The following is a 23,890-nucleotide window of genomic DNA, read 5'->3' as shown; positions in this document are numbered from 1 at the left end:
GAGGAAGAAAATACTATCCTGGCATTGTAAATTTTTCTCCTCCCACATGCCCTGTACCAACATAATCTGTGCCCACTGTGCCAGTACATCATGTCTGTACATAAATGGCTGCCAAGCATATTGTTTGCCAACTCCTCTGCCAATCACATCCTGTACCAACTCACACCTCTACCAATCACATCCTGTACCAACTCACACCTCTACCAATCACATCCTGTACCAACTCACACCTCTTCCAATCACATCCTGTACCAACTCACACCTCTTCCAATCACATCCTGTACCAACTCACACCTCTTCCAATCACATCCTGTACCAACTCACACCTCTTCCAATCACATCTTGTACCAACTCACACCTCTTCCAATCACATCTTGTACCAACTCACACCTCTACCAATCACATCCTATACCAACTCACACCTCTTCCAATCACATCTTGTACCAACTCACACCTCTTCCAATCACATCTTGTACCAACTCACACCTCTTCCAATCACATCTTGTACCAACTCACACCTCTACCAATCACATCCTATACCAACTCACACCTCTACCAATCACATCCTATACCAACTCACACCTCTTCCAATCACATCTTGTACCAACTCACACCTCTTCCAATCACATCCTGTACCAACTCACACCTCTACCAATCACATCCTATACCAACTCACACCTCTTCCAATCACATCCTGTACCAACTCACACCTCTTCCAATCACATCCTGTACCAACTCACACCTCTACCAATCACATCCTGTACCAACTCACACCTCTTCCAATCACATCCTGTACTAACTCACACCTCTTCCAATCACATCCTGTACCAACTCACACCTCTACCAATCACATCCTGTACCAACTCACACCTCTTCCAATCACATCCTGTACTAACTCACATCTCTACCAATCACATCCTGTACCAACTCACATCTCTACCAATCACATCCTGTACCAACTCACATCTCTACCAATCACATCCTGTACCAACTCACATCTCTACCAATCACATCCTGTACCAACTCACATCTCTACCAATCACATCCTGTACCAACTCACACCTCTACCAATCACATCCTGTACCAACTCACACCTCTTCCAATCACATCTTGTACCAACTCACACCTCTTCCAATCACATCCTGTACCAACTCACACCTCTACCAATCACATCCTATACCAACTCACACCTCTTCCAATCACATCCTGTACCAACTCACACCTCTACCAATCACATCCTGTACCAACTCACATCTCTACCAATCACATCCTGTACCAACTCACATCTCTACCAATCACATCCTGTACCAACTCACACCTCTACCAATCACATCCTGTACCAACTCACACCTCTTCCAATCACATCCTGTACCAACTCACACCTCTTCCAATCACATCTTGTACCAACTCACACCTCTTCCAATCACATCCTGTACCAACTCACACCTCTTCCAATCACATCCTGTACCAACTCACACCTCTTCCAATCACATCCTGTACCAACTCACACCTCTACCAATCACATCTTGTACCAACTCACACCTCTTCCAATCACATCCTGTACCAACTCACACCTCTTCCAATCACATCCTGTACCAACTCACACCTCTTCCAATCACATCCTGTACCAACTCACACCTCTACCAATCACATCCTGTACCAACTCACATCTCTACCAATCACATCCTGTACCAACTCACATCTCTACCAATCACATCCTCTACCAACTCACACCTCTACCAATCACATCCTGTACCAACTCACACCTCTTCCAATCACATCCTGTACCAACTCACACCTCTTCCAATCACATCTTGTACCAACTCACACCTCTTCCAATCACATCCTGTACCAACTCACACCTCTACCAATCACATCCTGTACCAACTCACACCTCTTCCAATCACATCCTGTACCAACTCACACCTCTACCAATCACATCCTGTACCAACTCACACCTCTACCAATCACATCCTGTACCAACTCACACCTCTACCAATCACATCCTATACCAACTCAACTGGAGAAAAAGTCTGTACAGGTATGGGACCTATTATCCAGAATGCTCAGAGACTGGCACCACCCGAAGACTGGCACCCCCAGAGACTGGCACGGTTTGGGTAGCACAGAAAATAAGGGGCACTAACTGTTATTTAGTAGGATTTCCAATGAAAAGAAAGTCCTCTGGCCATTGTCAAACATCAGTTTCACAGAACACGGAGGGACCTTCCCCGGCTCTAATGACTGACGCCCCGGGGGTTTCTTTAAACTAACAAAGGAAATGAATTTGCTGATCTTGGATTAGAAGATAAGTATTATGCGCGGTCCCAAACCACACCAGGAATTAGTAGTCACTGATGGAAATGACACTTGTGCTTCTCAGCGCTTGCGGAGGGGGGGGGGAAGGATCTTCTTAATGTTCTGCAGGAGAAAAACCTGATTTGGCAGGAAACAGATAAAAATTGATTATTTGTAACTCTTGAAAGGAAAATGCCGACTTACCTTCCAGTGATAGGGACAGATCTGTTATTCCTGCAGCCCGGGACTACACCGTACAGTTCTCTATGGTATGGGAAATTACTGCCGGCTCTGGCCTCCTCTATGGGCCCAATATGGTCCCCGCACAAGCTACTCAATTACTTATGGTGCTTTGGATCTGGCCCAAAGTTGTGATGTGCAGGTTGACCTGAAACTCCTGGGGACCTATAGGTTGGCCGGTTTTGGGTTGAAATTTGGCCAACCATGGTGGGTTAGGGTTTGGTCTTTCCAGTTGTGTTCAGAATATCAGTGTGTTTAAAAAAGTGAATAAAGTTCAAAATCCTTATAATAGTCGGCGTGGAGGAAGGGAGTGAGCAAACATAACCCTAGCGATGGTAATGGCACGCAAGTTGGGAAACAAAATGTCACAGCAATAAGAAGTTTGACGGCAAGAGCTGAACAGTGAACCTTGAGGATGACTATATGCCCCGAAGACTGGTACAGTATGTCTTCTTGTGACTACACATGCCAAGCAAAGTTACTGCACAATTGAATGGGAACCGTGGTTGAAAGTGTTCCTTATTACGGGATTGTAAGACACACCCGGAGACGCACCCGGAGACGCACCCGGAGATCACTGCGTCTTCTTACCTCCCGGCGCATCTTTCCTCGGATCTGTGGGCGCAGGCACGCACCGGCGTAGATGTCAGGAGGGAATTGATGCTGGTGTCGGTGGACAATGAGCGTAATGACTCTCGCGTTTCGACGCTGATCGTCATGACATCATTATTCAGCGCGAAATTTGAAATCTTGGCACCAAATTCCCTTTAAAAAGGAGAATTCTCCATTTTGACAGTGCCCAAGCTGCCTTCTGTTTACAGATCCTGCCGAAGCGTTTATACTGTTTTTGAATTCCTGGTTTTTGGCTTCTCCCTGATTATTATTGACTTCGATTCCTGCCACCTACATTGACCCTTTCGCCTGATCTTCGACTACGTTTTGCCTAATCCTTGCCGGAACCTCGTTTTTTGAACACCGGAATCCCCAGGGGTGCGCTGTGCATGTGGGGGTACCCACTGCTTCTAAGGTTCCAGAACAGACGAGTACGTTACAGGGGTGAAGTGACTTTAAATTTAACCGCATAATCCGGCTCCTGTAACTGCCACATAAAATGACTCTAGTTCCATTATAAGCGTCTGAGCACATATGTTGAATTGGGGATAGGATCATATTTTACCGTGGAACTTCCAATATAAATCCCCAAGCGGATACAATGACAGTGAAAGCAAATATGGGGTAATTATCCCTAAATTGCAGTGCCAATAAATTCCTTCCCTTCATTTAAATCACATTTATGCAACACTATTCAAGCCAATTGAACTTGGCACACATGAAGTGCGGACGCTATTATGCTAAGGGTTAATGGCACAAAAAGCTCACAGTTTAACCTCCAGCAGCTTTTTAACAGTCTCAGACAAAATCACGATGAAGTCTCAACAGCTGCATTTTATTCAGTCTATGAAATGAATTAATTTATTCACTATCGACTAATCCAAAATGAACATGAACGGAGTCATAATTATGTACAAATTCATTTATCAATTGATTGTGTATTTATCAATTTGAGGTTTTTGATTTTAATTAATTTAGGAGACCTATAGTTAATACAATTTAATTGATTGGACATTATACCTACGGAGTGCGAGTTATGTTTGTCTAATGAATTATCTTTTTCTATTGATCTCACGCACCGCTGGTTATTCTAAGTAGATTCTCCTAAAACCAGTAGTGTGCACAGCCATCAAACTATTTATTTATTTCCATACACTTAAATGCATTGGGAACACTGCACATCATATTCCTAATCAAAGCATGAAGAAAAATGGATGGAATTAGTGTTATTCCTTTAGAGAAAGTAAAGAAAAAGGAATATTAGGCATCAGTCCCTCATTGTTCTTTCCCAACTCAATTGGGGGTCATTTATAAACACCGGGCAAATTTGCACCTGGGCAGTAACCCATGGCATCCAATCAGATGATTGCTTTCAGTGCTCAACCTGCAGCTGGCTGAAAAAAAGCTAATCACTGATTGGTTGCCATGGGTTACTGCCCAGGGGCAAATTTGCCCAGTGTTTATAAATGAGCCCCAGTGACTGTATCAAGTGAAAGATGTTTGTGTTGCTTTGAATGAGGGAACTAATATTGAGTTGTGTAACAGTGTTTGTGTTGCACATCTGTGTTGTATGGACTCCACCAACTCCCAACAACCTCTTCCACAATTCCTAATGCATTTCTTGCTTTTGCCTCACACCCCATGTCACTTCTCTATTGGATTGGGGGGCCATAATGTCAATGTTGTTGGGGTGGAACCAAGATGTCGCTCAGTTACTGGTGAGTTTGGGCTCGTTTTCCCCCCCATTACAAGGGCATTTGCTCTTGGGCATAAGGCAACATGACAAGTATTTGGATTGAAACGGATCCATGATCCCTGGTATAAAGGGATAAATAGTCCCAACACCAGAGTATGAGAAACACCCCCATATCATGATGCTTGTGCTTCACTCTCTACTGGGGCTTCAATTCTGTGTTTGGGGGGCGTCTGACAAACTGTCTGTGGCCCCTAGACCCAAAAAGAACAATTTGCTTTCATCAGTCCACAAAATGTTGAGCCATTTCTCTTTAGGCCAGTCACTGTGTTCTTTGGCAAATTGCAAGCTCTTCAGCACATGCCTTTTTTTCAACATTGGGACTTTGCGGGGGCTTCACATAGTCACTTCTAATTAATAACAGAATCACAGGTAACTTTACTCCTTCTTTACTCATCTTCCCAGAGTTGATCATTGGCTGAGTCTTTGCCATTTTGGATATTCTTCTATCCATTCCAATGGTCATTTTCTGTTTTCTTCCACAGCTTTTGGTGCCATTTTAATGGATTTGAGATCATTTTAACTGAGCAGCCTCTCATTTTCTGCACTTCTTTATATGTTTTCCTCTCTCCAATCAACTATTTAATCAAAGTCGGCTGTTCTTCTGAACAATGTGTGGAAGGAGCCATTTGAGTGAGAGTTTCAGAGAGAAATTCACTATAACCAGCGGCACAACATTTGCTTCTTCCTTAAATAAGGGCCCGAATTGACTCCTGTTTTTCCTGTTCACTAATTGAACCCCACACTGTTTTTATTTGCAACAAGCTATTATTATGTGGAACTAGGGATGCATCAAATCCACTATTTTGGATTTGGCTGAACCCCCGAAATCCTTCGCAAGAGATTCGGGCAAATACCTAATTGAATACGAATCCTAATTTGCATATGCAAAGTAGGGGTGGGAAGGGGAAAACTGTTCAATTCCTTGTTTTGTGACAAAAAGTCACGCAATTTCCCTGCCCGCCCTTTAATTTGCATATGCAAATTAGGATTCGGTTCGGCCGGGCTGAAGGATTCGGCTGAATCCGAAACCTGCTGAAAAAGGCCGAATCCCGAACCGAATCCTGGGCTAACATGGGCTCTCTGCCTATTGGCCATAGGGCTCATATCAGTCCATGGGCTTTAGCTTTAGATGATGGTTTTTTCTTTCCATCATGCTCATGGCTGGGAAGTCTGAACCTACGGTGCCTGCCTAGTTGATGGATGACTCACTTGTGTTTGCAGCTGAAAGAACAAATCCAGGGTATGCAATTTACAGGGTCTCCATTCATCACTGTGTTTGTGCCCGTAGGAGCCCCCATTGTGCATTTGCTAATCACATCGTGTCCATCTGAATCCGTATTATTGACGACACCAATCCATTGGCCAAGCAAAGGTGCTGAGGGATGTTCATCTCTGTGATTATCAGAATAATAGAGTTGGCTGAGAACTGAGCTTTGTAACACCATGGATTACCCTAAACCACAAGAAAGAATGAAGAACCATAGATTTATTCCTATAAAGCTTTAATTCAGTTTTTACCCCTGTACAAAACCTATATCTCAGGACATGCGTCTGGGCTGTTCTCTTTCCCATGGCCAAACACAGGAGTGTCTAAGTTAACGTGAGCTTCCCAAGGAAAAGCAGTGTAAAACATTTTCAAGGGCAAACACTTCCTCTAGTGGCCAAAGCCCTAATAACCTGCTTTACTCTCTCCACTGAGATCAGCAGAATGGACCAAATCCTGGCTCCGCCCTTATACGTGACCATGGGGAAAAGAGCAGCCCAGAAGTACAGAGAATCTCCGCTTTTACACATGAGTGACTTCTGTTAAGTTTAATAAACTGTGGGACATAAAAGCTTAAGAAACTTGTTTCTCTGGCAAAAACCTCGTAAGGTGCTGCTTAATTTTAGTTTCTTGTTGGCAAGGCAACCAAGCTGAAAATGTTGTGATGTCTGGTGAGTGTCTAGCACAGGAATGAGAGTGGTATGAATAAATTCCATTACAACTTGTTACTCAGCTCATTGATTTTCCCTGTTATTGTTCTTCAGTAGGTAAGAGGCCGCCATCTTTAAACCTGGCGGGAGGGGGCAAATAAATAGGATATTTGGGCTCATTGGAAAAATGACAAATTTGCATTTCATGGTCACCAGGAAAGAAATGGCTTAGTACAAGCAAGTACCTCCTGGACTGGAGGCCCAACGGGGGCCCCCCATCTGTCGCTGTCCCCCCACCCCAGCTACAAGTCCCTCTGGCTACCGCTTGTACCTGTGCGACTGTTGCTGCTGTGATAAGGGCTGGGGTGGGGGTGCAATCAGGAGGCAACGTTGGTCATAGGAGAATGTGAGTCTGGGTCAGTGGGGCTCACCGGGTTTTTACCCAGTCTCCCACCAGCCCAGTCTGACCCTGCCTGTAAAGACAAGTGCAAGACCGCTAAACCCTAAAAATGAATGTGGGTAAGAATACCATATTTTATATAGTGAACTTATTGCACGAGGCTAAAGTTTGAGCTTGTCAATAGCAGCAATGATCCAGGACTTCAAACTTGTCACAGGGGGTCACCATCTTGGAAAGTGTCTGTGACACTCACATGCTCAGTGGGCTCTGATTGGCTGTTGAGAAGCTAAGCTTAGGGCTCGTCACTAATTATCCAGCAGAAAATGAGCTTCCCTGGCTGTAATATAAGATGATGCTACAGGTTTGCTGATTATTAAATTCTGATGCTAATTGCACTGGTTTCTGTGCTGCCATGTAGTAATTATGTGTATTAATTACTAATCAGCCTTATATTGTGACATTTCTATTCTATGTGTACTGTATATTGTGAGTGGCTCCCTAAGCTCAGTAAGTGACAGCAGCACAGAGCATGTGCAGTGAATCAGCAGAAAAGAATATGGGGAGCTACTGGGGCATCTTTGGAGACACAGATCTTTACTGCTAAAAGGCTGTGGTTGCCTTGGGCTGGTACAGAAGCACAAAACATCATGTACAACATTCCTACCTACTTCTTTCGTTAGGCTTTAGTTCTCCTTTACAAGGGTATAGCTTCACAGGAGAGGCTCCCCCTTTACAATAGAATAGGGGATGCACAGAATCCAGGATTCAGCCTTTTTCAACAGGATTTGGCCGAATCCTTGTGCCTGGCCAAACTGAATCCAAATCCTAATTTACAAATACAAATTAGGGGCAGGGAGGGAAATCACGTGAGTTTTCGTCACAAAACAAGGAAGTGAAAAATGTTTTCCCACGTTTTCCTTTCCCGATCCTAATTTGCATATGCAAATTAGGATCCGTTGAATCCTTCACAAACGATTGTGCCAAATCCCAAATAGCGGATTCAGTGCATCCCTACAATAGTAGTAGTAGTGCCCCAAAGAGACGGAAACAGAAGTCCAAAAAAGACCAAATAAGCTGATAAAGGGTATGGAAGTGTTTCCTTTGTATTCTTTAATTTTTTTATGGGTGCGGTCATTCCCTTTTACACTTCTAATATCATAAATATGAAACAAGAGCGCTCCCTGCTGTTCTGTCAGGGCAAGAGCTGTACAGTATGGCAAAAAAAGCTTAATTTACTTAAACAGGAAGCATCTCTTGAGCCTTTTCTGCTCAGTTCAACCACTCCGTGTGACAGGAGCAATAGAACTGAGCAGAGAAGCGTCTGGAGATGCTTCAGCTGCTGCTCTCATCAGTCATTGGCTGCACAGAACTGCGGGGGCAGCTCCTGTTTTACTTTCATCATATCAAAACTGATTTAAATGGCAAACGTTCTTATGAGAGCAACGATTTCACGTAGTTATACTGGTGGGTTTATGTCCCCTTTAAGTAAAACCACAGATATTTATACAAAGATGCACAAGAGACAATGTGACACCTTCTCCTTTATTAATTTAACTGAACAGTTAATAATAAACATTGCAAAAAAACAAAAAAATGAAACAAAAACCCCTATACTATACTACAATCCCTATGCATCACATGTAGGACTCCAGTCTCCCACCCTCCAAACACTCAAATGCCGCTGTTCTTCCAGCAAGTGCAGAGCTTCTCTCTAATCCATCCATTAATGCAGAGCATCTCTCTGTGCGGAGCATTTATGTCCTCGTCTTTTAGCTCCGCACACAGAATATTTCTTTCTTCAGCCGATTTCTCCCATTTGCAATGAGCAGTTCTCCACCTGTGATTAACCCCTTCTCCGCCGGCTGTCGAACATCTGTCCAGTACTTGAGATCCCTCCAGGTGTCATTCCTTACACTATTAGACTCTGCTATTGTTTCAGACTGACTCCTCCCTTTCCTGCACAGCATCAGTGTCATTTCCTGCCCCCTCCCCCCCACAAACAAAAACAGCGCCATGTCTTGGTCACGCCCCCTCACTACTGAACCTCCCCTAGTGTTTAGAGAACATCACTGCTGGGAAATGATATCAAGTCTGCTGGAATGGAAAGTCACTGGAAAGACTGGGAACAAGAGGTAGAAGTGGGGGGGAAGCATCAGGACAGTGAGGGGGGACCAACCAACAAAGGGTGGCATTAAAAGCAAAATAGGAGGGGGTTAAAGATGAGTATTGGAGGTAGTTTGGGGGACAATGGGGGGAGGGGGGCAGGTATGGAAGGGAAGGAGTGAGGTGTGGTGGAATAGTGGCATGGGGAAGGAGGGATTTATTCCTTTGGGAATATTCAGAACATTCTGAGTTTTTTTTTCTTGCTCCATCTGTTGAATTCAAATGTGCAGAGCTCCAACTGCAAAAGTAAAAGGTTGTGCATGAGAACACTGAGCATTTCCAAACTAATAATACAGTCAGAATAAGAACAGTTGGGAGAGAGTCAAGCCAGACTGAGCAGGGGCGGGAGCCAAACAGACTGAGCAGGGGCGGGAGCCAAACAGACTGAGCAGGGGACGGGAGCCAAACAGACTGAGCAGGGGAGGGAACCAAAGCAGACTGAGCAGGGGAGGGAACCAAAGCAGACTGAGCAGGGGCGGGAGGGTGGAAAAGCAGACTGAGCAGGGGAGGGAACCAAAGCAAACTGAGCAGGGGAGGGAACCAAAGCAGACTGAGCAGGGGCGGGAGGGTGGCAAAGCAGACTGAGCAGGGGAGGGAACCAAAGCAAACTGAGCAGGGGAGGGAACCAAAGCAGACTGAGCAGGGGAGGGAACCAAAGCAAACTGAGCAGGGGAGGGAACCAAAGCAAACTGAGCAGGGGAGGGAACCAAAGCAGACTGAGCAGGGGAGGGAACCAAAGCAAACTGAGCAGGGGAGGGAACCAAAGCAGACTGAGCAGGGGAGGGAACCAAAGCAGACTGAGCAGGGGAGGGAACCAAAGCAAACTGAGCAGGGGAGGGAACCAAAGCAAACTGAGCAGGGGAGGGAACCAAAGCAGACTGAGCAGGGGAGGGAGGCAAAGCAGACTGAGCAAGGGAGGGAACCAAAGCAAACTGAGCAGGAGCTGTATTTACACACCGTTTCACCAGTCATAGCGACGAGATGGCCTGGCAGTGTTATCTTCTGGTCCCTGTATAGCGAGCTGATCTTCTGTACCCCCCTGTCTTCTGTAAGCAACTCCTCGCTGTCCTCTGTAACGGGACGTCTGCCGGGTCCATTCTTCATCAAAACCAGCAGCATCATCTGAGAGGCCAGGAAGAAGTGAGCGAGCCAGCGAGATTTGCATTTGAGCTCAGGAACTTGAACACAAGGGCAGCAGAACTATGGTTCCTCTATAGACCATATGAAGTGCACAGCCCAGCTGGAACGTACCATTCATAAAAACCTTAGAAAGTTGGTGTCTATGGTATGTTCTATTACACAGCTCGTAACATGCTGTGCCAGGCTTAGCGCTGGATCTCTGTATAGGGTTTTCCTTTTTAAAGGGATGATAATTATTTCTACTTCGAGAACACAGAGAGATGGGGGTAATATTAAAGGAGTGGTTCACCTTTTAGTATGTTATAGAATGGCTAATTCTAAGCAATTTTCAATTGGTTTTCATATTGCTTTTTTTTTTTATTTATAGTTTTTGAGTTATTTGCCTTCTTCTTCTGATTTTTTCCTGCTTTCAAATGACCATATTTAAAAAAACAAATGTGCTGTAAGGCTACACATTTATTGTTATTGCTACTTTTTATTACTCCTCTTTCTATTCAGGCCTCTCCTATTCATATTCCAGTCTCTTATTCAAATCAGTGCCTGGTTGCTAGGGGAATCTGGACCCTAGCAACCAAACTGCTGAAAAAAACTGGAGAGCTGCTGAATAAAAAGCCAAATAACTTAAAAGCCACAAATAATAAAAAATGAAAACCAATATCAAATGGTCTCAGAATATCCCTCTCTATGTCATACTAACAGTTAATTTAAAGGAGAAGTAAAGGCTTTAAAAGTAAGTAAGCTTTATCAGAAAGGTCTATATAAATACACCAGTAACCCCTCAAAGTAATGCTGAGCGCTCTGTCAAAAGAAACATCATATTTCTTTCCTTCTATTGTGTACTCATGGGCTTCTGTATCAGACTTCCTGTTTTCAGCTTAAACCTCCAGGGCTTGAGCATGCTCAGTTTGCTCCTCTATCCCTCCTCCCCTTCCTACTGTAATCTGAGCTCAGAGTGAGCAGAGAGGCTCAGACAGGAAGTGATGTCACACCAAGCTAATATGGCAGCTGCTATCCTAAACAAACAGAGAGCTTCTAGAGCTTTTTACTCAGGTACGGTAAAACATTCTACAGAATAAATATAGCATTCTAGCTTGCACTATTGCAGCTAATCTATTGGCAATAAACTGCTTCCGTAGCTTTCCTTCTCCTTTAAAGTTGAACAACAAAATGTGTAAGAGGAAAGTTTATTAATGACCATGGGGTTGTTGCTTTAAAGGGAAAATTAAAAGGAAATGAACAAAAATAATAATAGATTGCAAAGGAGTTGGTGAAGTAAAAGATACAAAATTAAAGGACAACTAAAGCCCATCAAGGCAACCTAAGAGGCACGCAACAGTTCTACAAGTACAGTGGGCCTGTGCAACATGAACATGATCAAACAAGAGGCAAATACTCACTTTCATCCAGGTTGATGAACTCTTGCCTCTCTTCTTGGTCTCCTGTGCGTCGGTTGTGTGAGCGCTGCACAATGTGGGATCGGTCTCTGATGTGATGGCCGATGCTCATTTGCTCCATGCCACTGTTCGAGTCCCGTGCTGCACGCCGTGTCTCGCGAATCTGGATAAGAAGGAAACAAAAGCAGAGCGATGCATTAAACTAAACCCTAAAAATGAATGTGGCTAAAAATGCCATATTTTATATAGTGAATTTATTGCACGAGGCTAAAGTTTGAGCTTGTCAATAGCAGCAATGATCCAGGACTTCAAACTTGTCACAGGGGGTCACCATCTTGGAAAGTGTCTGTGACACTCACATGCTCAGTGGGCTCTGATTGGCTGTTGAGAAGCTAAGCTTAGGGCTCGTCACTAATTATCCAGCAGAAAATGAGCTTCCCTGGCTGTAATATAAGCTGATGCTACAGGTTTGCTGATTATTCAATTCTGATGCTAATTGCACTGGTTTCAAGCCCTAGCCCTGGAGGTTTAAGCTGAAAACAGGAAGTCTGATACAGAAGCCCATGAGTACACAATAGAAGGAAAGAAATGTGCTGTTTCTTTTGACAGAGGACTCAGCATTACTTTGAGGGTTTACTGGTGTATTTATATAGACCTGTCTGATAAATCTTACTTACTTTTTGCCTTTCCTTCTCCTTTAAGATGAACCACCCCTTTAAGGTAAGATGTTGTATGTAATTAAAATTGCCTATTCTAGGCAGCTTTTAGATTAGTCTTCATTTTTTTTATATAGTTTTTCTAATTGGCCTTCCTCTTCTGCCTCGTTCAGCATTCAAAGGGGGTCACTGACCCCTGCAGTCATAAAACGATTAATCTGTAAACCTACAAGATCGCCGCACCAGAGGTCACCCCATTAGACTCGATCAACAGGACCTTCATTTGAAGCAACAGTAGGTGGTTCTTAACTGTGAGGTTTGGGAATTCCCTGCTGGGTCATGTGATGGCAGATTCTATTCATGGATCTTGGGTTATTTTTTCAATAAGAAACACTATTGTGAAACTAAAATCTACAATTAGTATAGATATTGGTAGATATAATTTACACATGTGAGTGTAGATAGGTCGGTATAGGTAGGTGTATATACAGTATGGACACTAGGGGCTGAACTTGATGGACTTCGGTCACCAATCACCATCATGAAATTACAGACCAGTAAATCCTACCCCAGCAGAGGGGCTCATTTTAGAAGGAAATTCTAAGACGATATACAAAAAAACACATTGTTGTGTGGTCTACTTACCCCCCCAGGTGCCATGCGAGTCTGTGAGACCTCCTGATATACTTTAGGGGTGCTGCCCCCTGCCATATTGGAGTATGAGATAACCGTGGAAGAAGAGAACGTCTGGCAGTTTGATCCAGATGTCATTTGCTCCTGTGAAACAAAAGGAGGTGCAGATCAGAGGATGACGGGTGACAGACGGGTGCAGTAGAGATTATTAGAGAACAGAAGAAACATAACAGGAAAGGATTAAATAAAGCCAAAAGTTAACGATTATTTAATATATATTTTTCCTTTACACTGTCAACACTGTTGTACAGAGGTGGTAACAGCGTATAATCCCTTAATGCAGGTAGAATGAATCTCTGGTGCTTAAGGGTAAGGCCACACTAAGCGATAGCGCGGCGATTTGACTCGCCGTGACTATTCGCCGCGACTTTTAATCCTCAATCGCTGGCGAAACTTTGGCGCTGGCGTCTATGGGAAATCGCGCAAAATCGCCAGCGTAAAAACACACGCGGCGATCTTTTTTCTATTGTCGCTCGAAATCGCCTAGCGAGGCGATTTCGAGCGACAATAGAAAAAAGATCGCCGCGTGTGTTTTTACGCAGCGATTCCCCATAGACGCCAGCGCCAAAGTTTCGCCAGCGATTGAGGATTAAAAGTCGCGGCGAATAGTCGCGGCGAGTCAAATCGCCGCGCTATCGCTTAGTGTGGCCTTACCCTAAAGGAGAACTAAACCCTGAACATGAATGTGGCTAAAAATGTCCTATTTTATACAGTGAACTTATTGCACGAGGCTAAAGTTTGAGCTTGTCAATAGCAGCAATGATCCAGGACTTCAAACTTGTCACAGGGGGTCACCATCTTGGAAAGTGTCTGTGACACTCACTCACATGCTCAGTAAATTCTGATGCTAACTGCACTGGTTTCTGTGCTGCCATGTAGTAATTATGTGTATTAATTACTTATCAGCCTTATATTGTGACATTTCTATTCTATGTGTACTGTATATTGTGAGTGGGTCCCTCACTACCAGTTAGATCCAATATATCTTATAGGGGGGCTCCTTTCCTAGCAGATGTATTAGAGCTCACTCAAATAACTGATTCCAGTACAAACACAATCTAACAAAATAACTGCCTTTTGCACAAATTCTGCATGTAGAGAGACATGATGTCTGGTGATTTAATAGAGTGAGATCTAATACATCTGCTAGGAAAGGAGCCCCCTATAATAAACTGCTTCGGTGCCTTTCCTTCTCCTTTAAAATCAATAAAACAGGTAAAGATACTCACCATATTACCCACAAGATCGTTCATCATCCCAAACATGTCCATAAATCCGCCCCCCTAGTCACAAAGAGAGGCAGAGATCAACATCAGATAACTTTACCCACTGCAACCCCCCCCCCCTCCAACATAACAGTCAACATGTGACACTGCCCAAGCAAATCAGCTTCCAGAAACAAAGGAAATCCATTGCACACTGGTATGGGATCCATGTACACCAGTCTATATGTCACACCTATACTAATGTATTCAATAAATGTGCCGTGATTTCATTAGTTATGGAATGAGGGCAGTTTTGTACAGTGATTTCACTCATGACTGCTCTAGACCAGGAGTTTTGATTGGTCAAATAATGGGTGAGCGTCCATGTGCAAATCAATAAGGAACCTAGAGCGGGTGTGTAAGGAAAAGAGCAAATATAAATGTGCTGTTTAGAGTCTTTTTAGGGATTTTCAAATAAAAAAAAAGCCTTACTTATCCCTAATGAGCTCTTGCTCAGTGTAACCAATCACAACGTGGCCTGTCTTCCCATAAACGTTGCTCTTCTTTGGCCTCTGTCTATTTCAAAAATCCTATGTAGGCACAATAGGCCTTATCTATTAATCCTATAGCAACATGGCGGCCCTTAGGGCCAATCTATGGAGCTTTAGGGGGGAATTTACAAAAGTGGTGATGAGACAAGAAGTGTGAAATAAAGATTGGGTGAAGCAAAGCAGAGCAAATTATTTTAGAATTGATCTGACACATGGGGAAGAGTTATGCTGAGCTTTACTCCATTTTTAAAATGTCGGGAGAAAATGACATTTAAAGGGGATCTGTCACCCTAAGAAATAATTCCAAATCCTATTTTATCACATTACTCAAGCAAAATGAACTTTAATTACACTATATAAATTATTTTAATCTTGTTTCCTTCAGTCTGGGAATTCATAATTATAACAAGCAGGCAGGAGCCATTTTGTGGACACCATTATTAAGACAAGTCTTGTATCATCTCAGAAACTTGTTTGTGCATCAGAATGGGGGACCTGATGTCCATCCCCATGTCCTGGCTACACAATTAAATGGTGAAGAGAACTGGGGGAATGTGGGGAGAGCAGTGACATGTAGGAAGTGCTGAATGGAAAGTGAAAGTAATTGTCTAATGCATAGAGGAGGGGCAGACAATCTTTGATTGACAGCTGAGAGTTTTAAATGAGTTTACAACAGCTATGAATGCTTTAATAAAAGAAAAGAAATTGGATTTCATGTTTAATTTGAAAAGGACTTTTATTATAGATTATTATTATAGATTTTTTATTATAGAGATTTTTATGTCTGGGTGACGGGTCCCTTTAAAATGTTGTTTTTGCACAATTTTTGTGTCGTTTGAAAGACAAATTCATAAAAGTGTCAGTAAAACTGTCTTTCTTTCAATAAAAAATTAAAAGTGGCGGTTGAGTTGGAATTTAGGCGGATTTCTGTGTGTGGATACGGAGAAAGTATTTTACTCCAGTTTACCATCACTTTTGTAAATTCCCCCCTTTCTATTCCTACAGAAGGTGCAAAGCAAATCAGTGTGTCTGGAATGCAGCCTTGCACAGGGACCCCCTGCATCAAGTTTAGGGGAGTACCCCACTCATAAACACAGTGCAGCGAGGAGTAGGAAGCCCTGTATTCCTAGCGCCCTGTATTCCTAGCGCCCTGTATTCCTAGTGGCCTGTATTTATAAAGCCTGTATTCCTAGCACCCTGTATTCCTAGTGGCCTGTATTCCTAGTGGCCTGTATTCCTAGTGGCCTGTATTCCTAGTGGCCTGTATTTACAGTGGCCTGTATTCATAGTGGCCTGTATTCATAGTGGCCTGTATTCATAGTGGCCTGTATTCATAGTGGCCTGTATTCATAGTGGTATGTGTTCATAGTGGCCTGTATTTACAGTGGCCTGTATTCATAGTGCTAATTGCAGGCAGGGTATAAAGTGCAAAACAGATGGCAATTTGTACCCTGCCCCATGCTAAGGCCCTGTATTTAGGTGCTGATACTCCCAAGCTATACGGGCCCCTGTACAAGAAGAGGGTATGAAAGACAACTAGATGACTTTGACTCACCCCCACAATACAATTCCCTGGCCTGAAACAAACCTCACAACGCACACTCAAACATTCCGTACCACATAAAATATCCATTTCCCACATCTATGAAACAAAGTGATGATGCCGGAGCCTCTCTGTCCCACCCAATGCCTATTGCTATAGAGCTAATGACTCACACGTCCCATATTACACCATATATCTCTCCGCCTGACCTACATACTCAGAACTGGTGCAAGAGCAAAGAAGCCACCACATTAAAAAAATATCTAAACATCTCTTTTAAGTGTTTTCTTTTTTGAAGTCCATATTTGTCTGATCTATAATAAACCACAATAAAACCAGCTACTTCTAGGTACAGAACACCCTTACTTCTGAGGCATGAACTGAAATTCATTACAGTAAGTGCCCAAGGCACAGAACCTTACCCCTTAAAGCAGGGGTCACCAACCTTTTTAACCCGTGAGCCACATTCAAATGTATTAAGAGTTGGGGAGCAAAACACAAGCATGAAAAAGTACCTTGGGGTGCCAAATAAGGGCTGTAATTGGCTATTTGGTAGCCCCTATGTGGACTGGCAGCCTACAGGAGGCACTACTTGGCACTATACTTGGCTTTTATACAACCAAAACTTGCCTCCAAGTCGGGAATTCAAAAATAAGCACCTGCCTTGAGGCCACTGAGAGCAACATCCAAGGGGCTGGAGGGCAACATGTTACTCACGAGCTACTGGTTGGGGATCAGTGCCTTAAAGGAACAGTTCAGTGTAAAATAAAAACTGGGTAAATAGATAAAAATAAAACACGTTTCTAATATTGTTAGTTAGCCAAAAATGTAATGTATAATGGCTGGAGTGACTGGATGTGTAACATAATAGCTACAGTTACACCCTCTTGCTACAGCTACACCATGCACACTCACCATTCCCATCATGCCATAAGGGGTCACGGCTCCTTGCTGCTAAAGCCACGTTTCCAAATTCAGGTACATAGAAAGAGAGAAAATCATCATGAGAAAGTAGATCCGGTACAACAAAGAGAGAGAGAGCACAAAGCCACACAACATAATTGTGCCAGACTCACAGTACAGTTACATGCAAAAGGCCATGGCCAAGTTCCATATTTAGCTCATTTAGCAAGTAGAGAGCAGTGCAGAGCTACTGCAGGAATCACTAAATAAAAGTGTGGGACCTGTTATCCAGAATGCCCAAAATGATTTCCTTTTTCTCTGTAATAAAACAGCAGATCATAGCATAGAAATAAGAGTATGTTTGGTGTTTGTAGGGGCTGTTTCTGACACTCGATTGAGCAAAATATGGGGGTCCATTGGGCTACTCAGAGCTAGGGGTTGCTACCTTAGACCAAAACCTGTATATGACACTTTGCAAGCCATTTTATATACAGTTTGTCCAAAAGGGGTTCTGGGCGAGGTGAGGAGTGAAGATCATTTCATCCACTCAGGTGGGGGTCAGGACTATGTGATGAGATTGAAGGGCCTGGCATATTTGGAGGTATCTCAAATACATCGTATTTAGTCATTGAAATTTGGTCTTTGTGGTGCTACTACAGATCTTGCCTTAACTCCACTATCTACATGACAGAGTGAGGAAATTAGGATCTGGACATATTTTGCAATCTTTTTATAGCCGTCCCCTTCCATGTAGCGTCAGGGAGCTTCATTTGCACCCACTCAATTGCAAACAGGAGCCCACGGGCTATCACCTGACAAAGAAAAGTAGCTCCAAACATCTCAATTAACATTTTCTTTGTTCCTAAGGTTTTGGTGTTGGTGAAATAAAATTTAAAGGTGGTGGAGTATTCCTGTGTTCTACTGCAAGGAAACAGCCGCTTGTGTATAAGAGCCATTAATGGGGTGGTTTACCTTTAAGTTAAATTTTAGTATGTTTTTTTTAATGATTTACCCTTTTCTTCTGTCTCTTTCCAGCTGTCAAACATCAAAGAAAGGATAGCACCCACTCTCTCAAAATTAAAGTTTTATTTCGTCGAAATAGTTCCAAAAATCATAACAAAACTAATATTAGCCCAACGTGTTTCGACCAAAGCATGGTCTTCCTCAGGGGAAATGAAAATAAAAAGGCAAAAACTGCAAATACAAAATGTAAAGCAATTGTCTCAAGAGATATTGGACTGGCCACAATAGCAGCTGTTTGGTATTTGCTGTTCTGCACCCAGTAAGTTTTTCTGTTCTGCACCCAGTAAGCTGTTCTGTATCCAGTAAACTGTTCTGTTTTGCACCCAGTTAACGGTTCTGCACCCAGTAAGCTGTTCTGCACCCAGTAAGCTGTTCTGCACCCAGTAAGCTGTTCTGCACCCAGTAAGCTGTTCTGCACCCAGTAAGCTGTTCTGCACCCAGTAAGCTGTTCTGCACCCAGTAAGCTGTTCTGCACCCAGTAAGCTGTTCTGCAACTAGTAAGCTGTTCTGTTTTGCACCCAGTAAGCTGTTCTGCACCCAGTAAGCTGTTCTGCACCCAGTAAGCTGTTCTGCACCCAGTAAGCTGTTCTGTTCTGCACCCAGTAAGCTGTTCTGTTCTGCACCCAGTTAACTGTTCTGTACCCAGTAAGCTGTTCTGTATCCAGTTAGCTGCACCCAGTAAGTTGTTCTGTTCTGCACTCAGTAAGCTGTTCTGTACCCAGTAAGCTGTTCTGTATCCAGTTAGCTGCACCCAGTAAGTTGTTCTGTTCTGCACTCAGTAAGCTGTTCTGTACCCAGTAAGCTGTTCTGTATCCAGTTAGCTGCACCCAGTAAGTTGTTCTGTTCTGCACTCAGTAAGCTGTTCTGTACCTAGTAAGCTGTTCTGTATCCAGTAAGCTGTTCTGCACCCAGTAAGCTGTTCTGCACCCAGTAAGATGTTCTGTATCCAGTAATCTGTTCTGTACCCAGTTAACTGTTCTGTACCCAGTAAGCTGTTCTGCATCCAGTTAGCTGCACCCAGTAAGTTGTTCTGTTCTGCACTCAGTAAGCTGTTCTGCACCCAGTAAGCTGTCCTGCACCCAGTAAGCTGTCCTGCACCCAGTAAGCTGTCTTGCACCCAGTAAGCTGTCCTGCACCCAGTAAGCTGTCCTGCACCCAGTAAGCTGTCCTGCACCCAGTAAGCTGTCCTGCACCCAGTAAGCTGTCCTGCACCCAGTAAGCTGTCCTGCACCCAGTAAGCTGTCCTGCACCCAGTAAGCTGTCCTGCACCCAGTAAGCTGTCCTGCACCCAGTAAGCTGTCCTGCACCCAGTAAGCTGTCCTGCACCCAGTAAGCTGTCCTGCACCCAGTAAGCTGTCCTGCACCCAGTAAGCTGTCCTGCACCCAGTAAGCTGTCCTGCACCCAGTAAGCTGTCCTGCACCCAGTAAGCTGTCCTGCACCCAGTAAGCTGTTCTGCACCCAGTAAGCTGTTCTGCACCCAGTAAGCTGTTCTGCACCCAGTAAGCTGTTCTGCACCCAGTAAGCTGTTCTGTACCCAGTCAACTGTTCTGCTGCACAAAGAAAAAGATTGTTTGCAGAGGTCACAGTTCAGCAGCTACAGAACAATTCATCAGTAGCTTGTGACTGGCAGTGACCTAGAGATGTTACTTACTAGAAACAATATAAAGGGATTTTATACTTACTAGAAATACCTTTTCTAGTAGGTCTGAACTGTCAGTGCAAACGTGTGGGTTTATGTGATCTCATCTCTGGAGGAAGGACAGAAGTCTCTTGGCCCCACCCCTAGTATATAAGGTCTGGCTCCACCTCCCCTTGCTAGAGGGTTTCTTTGCGGATTTTGCAGTCTGAATATCCTCCCTTAGCTCACTAAGGAAATCTGATCTCTCCATAGTTCTGCTAATACAGGGGCAATGGTAAACTCACTTGGAGCTGCAGGGCCGTGTTATGAGGCTCCTGTGCTTTGGTGCAGAGTGTAGAATGCTCTGTGCGCCTCTGCAAAAGTGTGTGTGTGTGTCACCGTTGAGAAGTCTGTGCGGTGTTTGACGTCAGATGAACGACGCGCGCGCAATGATGTCTTGACGATTTGACACCCGCATCAAAGTTGGTTGCGCACGTGAAAAAGGGCACCAAAACCCAAGTACAATACCGGTCACCCTTAAAAGTAGTGAAAGGACAGTAACAAACTGTAGTTCTTTTTACCCTCACCGTATCCAGTTACACTGAATGTGTTGGCCATAAGAGTAATAAATAGGTATGCACCGAATCCACTATTTTGAATTTGGCAGAACCCCTGGAATCCTTTGTGAAAGATTCGGCCGAATACCGAACCAAATCCTAATTTGCATATGCAAATTAGGGGTGGGAAGGGGTGTTTTGTGAAAAAACTCACATGATTACCCTCCCTGTCCCTAATTTGCATATGCAAATTAGGATTCAAATTCAGTTCGGCCAGGCAGAAGGATTCGGCCGGATCCTGCTGAAAAAGGACGAATCCTTGCCAAATCCCGTTCCAAATCCTGGATTCGATGCATCCCTAGTAATAATTAGGTAGCTCAGCATACCTTTTACTCCAAATAACAAATACTGCTGATTGGTATTGGGCCTACAAACAGAATGTTGTGCACTGAATCCGCTTGCTGTGATCCAAGCAAGGAGGGAATTACTGGCCTTTGAGAGAAAGGTCTGGAAGTCTTCCGTTCCTTTGTGCAGCATCTAGGGCTGACGGGTTTCAGGTGATTCCACTTACTGCAAGATGCTAGCAAGGAGGGAATAACACCAAATGTTGGGAGACAGCTCAGTATGTCCCCATCCTTAAAAGTAAATTTCAAAAACCCAAGAAAAATAAATAAGAAACTTTTCTGTCCTTCAGCTCCGAGGCAGGACAAAGAACTGGCAATGGGAGGTGGAGCTAGAGCTTACATTCTAGGGGAGGAGTCAAGACTTATTCTTCTGTCCTGCCTCCAGAGATGAGATGACATTAACCCACATGTCTAGAGATTTTCCACACTAGAAGCAATATATATATATATTTACAGTATATACAAAATCTATATGTCAGACATGAAGAAGATGCAAATTGTCACCTGTATTGAGCGAGAGGGGGCAGGACGTGGGAGCCCCCGGACACTTCCGTCGGTTAAGCTCAGATATGGAGACATCCCATAGTCCCCAGAGAACATGTGCCGCATGTGCTGGCGATGCAGAGCAAACGGGTCCCTATAAAAGAGTTAGAGTGTGAGAATGTGGTGCCACTGGCACAAGACACATCACATATAATAAATAACTCACATGAGGTACATGGCCGGGTCTTGAGGTTCAGTGTCTCTCATGAAGTGAAACATGTCGCCCGTCACTCCTCTGTCACTCGAAAAGTCTTCTCTATTGGCTGAACAGATAAATAAAAACACAATTGTAACTGTAATACAATGTTTGTTATATCTCCCAATACACCCCCCACCCACATCTGCTTCAATTTAACACTCATACCCTCAAATACACACAGTCTCATCACACACACACATCATCCGCTGTCTCTACAAACACACACATCATCATTCTGCTGTCTCTACTAGGGATGCACCGAATCCAGGATTCGGTTCGGGATTTGGCCAGGATTCAGCCTTTTTCAGCAGGATTCGGCCGAATCCTTCTGGCTGGCCGAACCGAATCCTAATTTGCATATGCAAATTAGGGGTGGGATGGAAACTGCATAACTTTTTGTCACAAAACAAGGAAGTAAAAAATGTTTTCCCCCTTCCCACCCCTAATTTAGATATGCAAATTAGGGGTCAGAATCGGTATTCCACCGAATCACTCGCAAAGGATTCGGGGGTTCGGCCAAATCCAAAATAGTGGATTCAGTTTCTACACACACACACACATCATTCTGCTGTCTCTATACACACACATCATTCTGCTGTCTCTATACACACACATCATTCGGCTGTCTCTATATACACACACTTTATTCGGCTGTCTCTACACACACACACGTCATACGGCTGTCTCTACACACACACACACATTATTCGGCTGTCTCTACACACACACGTCATTCTGCTGTCTCTACACACACACGTCATTCTGCTGTCTCTACACACACATCATCCTGCTGTCTCTACACACACATCATCCTGCTGTCTCTACACACACATCATCCTGCTGTCTCTACACAAACGTCACCCTGCTGTCTCTACACACACATCATCCTGCTGTCTCTACACAAACGTCATCCTGCTGTCTCTACACACACACACACATTATTCGGCTGTCTCTACACACACACGTCATTCTGCTGTCTCTACACACACACACATCATTCGGCCTTCTCTACACACACATCATCCTGCTGTCTATATAAACACACACACATCATTCTGCTGTCTCTATAAACACACACACATCATTCGGCTGTCTCTATACACACACATCATTCTGCTGTCTCTATACACACACATCATTCGGCTGTCTCTATATACACACACTTTATTCGGCTGTCTCTACACACACACACGTCATACGGCTGTCTCTACACACACACACACATTATTCGGCTGTCTCTACACACACACGTCATTCTGCTGTCTCTACACACACATCATCCTGCTGTCTCTACACACACATCATCCTGCTGTCTCTACACAAACGTCACCCTGCTGTCTCTACACACACATCATCCTGCTGTCTCTACACAAACGTCATCCTGCTGTCTCTACACACACACACATTATTCGGCTGTCTCTACACACACACGTCATTCTGCTGTCTCTACACACACACACATCATTCGGCCTTCTCTACACACACACATCATTTGGCTGTCTCTACACACACATCATCCTGCTGTCTATATAAACACACACACATCATTCTGCTGTCTCTATAAACACACACACATCATTCTGCTGTCTCTACACACACGACACCCTGCTGTCTCTACACACACACATCATTCTGTCTCTACACACACACACATCATTCTGTCTCTACACACACGACACCCTGCTGTCTCTACACACACACATCATTCTGTCTCTACACACACGACATCCTGCTGTCTCTATATACACAGACACACACACACACACACACACACACACACACACAGAGAGAGCCCCCCGCTGTCTCACAAATCTTTGCGCACAACATCGTCTCTCCCCAGCCGCACACACACGCGGTATATCAGAGCACAATCTCCTCTAGGGCCCCGAGCACCTACATCTGTTGAGCTGCGCAGAGCTACCCCCTTCAGTTACGGACACAATAAAGAACAACAATTGCGACGGCTGCGGCTAGTTCCGCGACGCGACGTCCTCTCGCGACGTTTCTCGCACGTGACGCATAACGTCATCCTTACGTGGAATGTTTTAATCCCAATAGCGGAAGTGCTTGCAGTGCT

General features: G+C 44.1%; 1 protein-coding gene across 4 annotated transcripts; it reads right to left on the bottom strand.

Annotated features, from left to right (window-relative positions):
- Positions 1 to 8,743: 8,743 nt before the first annotated feature.
- Positions 8,744 to 23,852, bottom strand: mlf2.S (myeloid leukemia factor 2 S homeolog). Of its 4 annotated transcripts, none has more exon segments than NM_001095082.1 (9): positions 8,744 to 9,621; positions 10,341 to 10,505; positions 11,921 to 12,080; positions 13,219 to 13,350; positions 14,496 to 14,549; positions 17,481 to 17,516; positions 21,576 to 21,708; positions 21,781 to 21,877; positions 23,711 to 23,794. In NM_001095082.1, coding segments are annotated over 3 exon segments (387 nt in total). In that variant the 5' UTR covers positions 13,285 to 13,350; positions 14,496 to 14,549; positions 17,481 to 17,516; positions 21,576 to 21,708; positions 21,781 to 21,877; positions 23,711 to 23,794; the 3' UTR covers positions 8,744 to 9,621; positions 10,341 to 10,344.
- Positions 23,853 to 23,890: the final 38 nt, after the last annotated feature.

This window comes from Xenopus laevis, chromosome 7S (genome assembly GCF_017654675.1).
Source record: "Xenopus laevis strain J_2021 chromosome 7S, Xenopus_laevis_v10.1, whole genome shotgun sequence".
NCBI lineage: Eukaryota > Metazoa > Chordata > Amphibia > Anura > Pipidae > Xenopus > Xenopus laevis.
Note: the sequence above shows the minus strand (reverse complement) of the source record. Positions and strands in the feature narration are given on the sequence as shown.

What these genes read in the sequence shown, in the direction of transcription:
- mlf2.S (XM_018226998.2), bottom strand. An exon ending in GACCCGGCCATGTACCTCAT is followed by an intron (nt 21,709 to 21,780) that starts GTGAGTTATTTA and finishes ACTCTTTTATAG; the next exon opens with GGACCCGTTTGCTCTGCATC. An exon ending in CCCCCTCTCGCTCAATACAG is followed by an intron (nt 17,520 to 21,575) that starts GTGACAATTTGC and finishes ACGTGGCTTTAG; the next exon opens with CAGCAAGGAGCCGTGACCCC.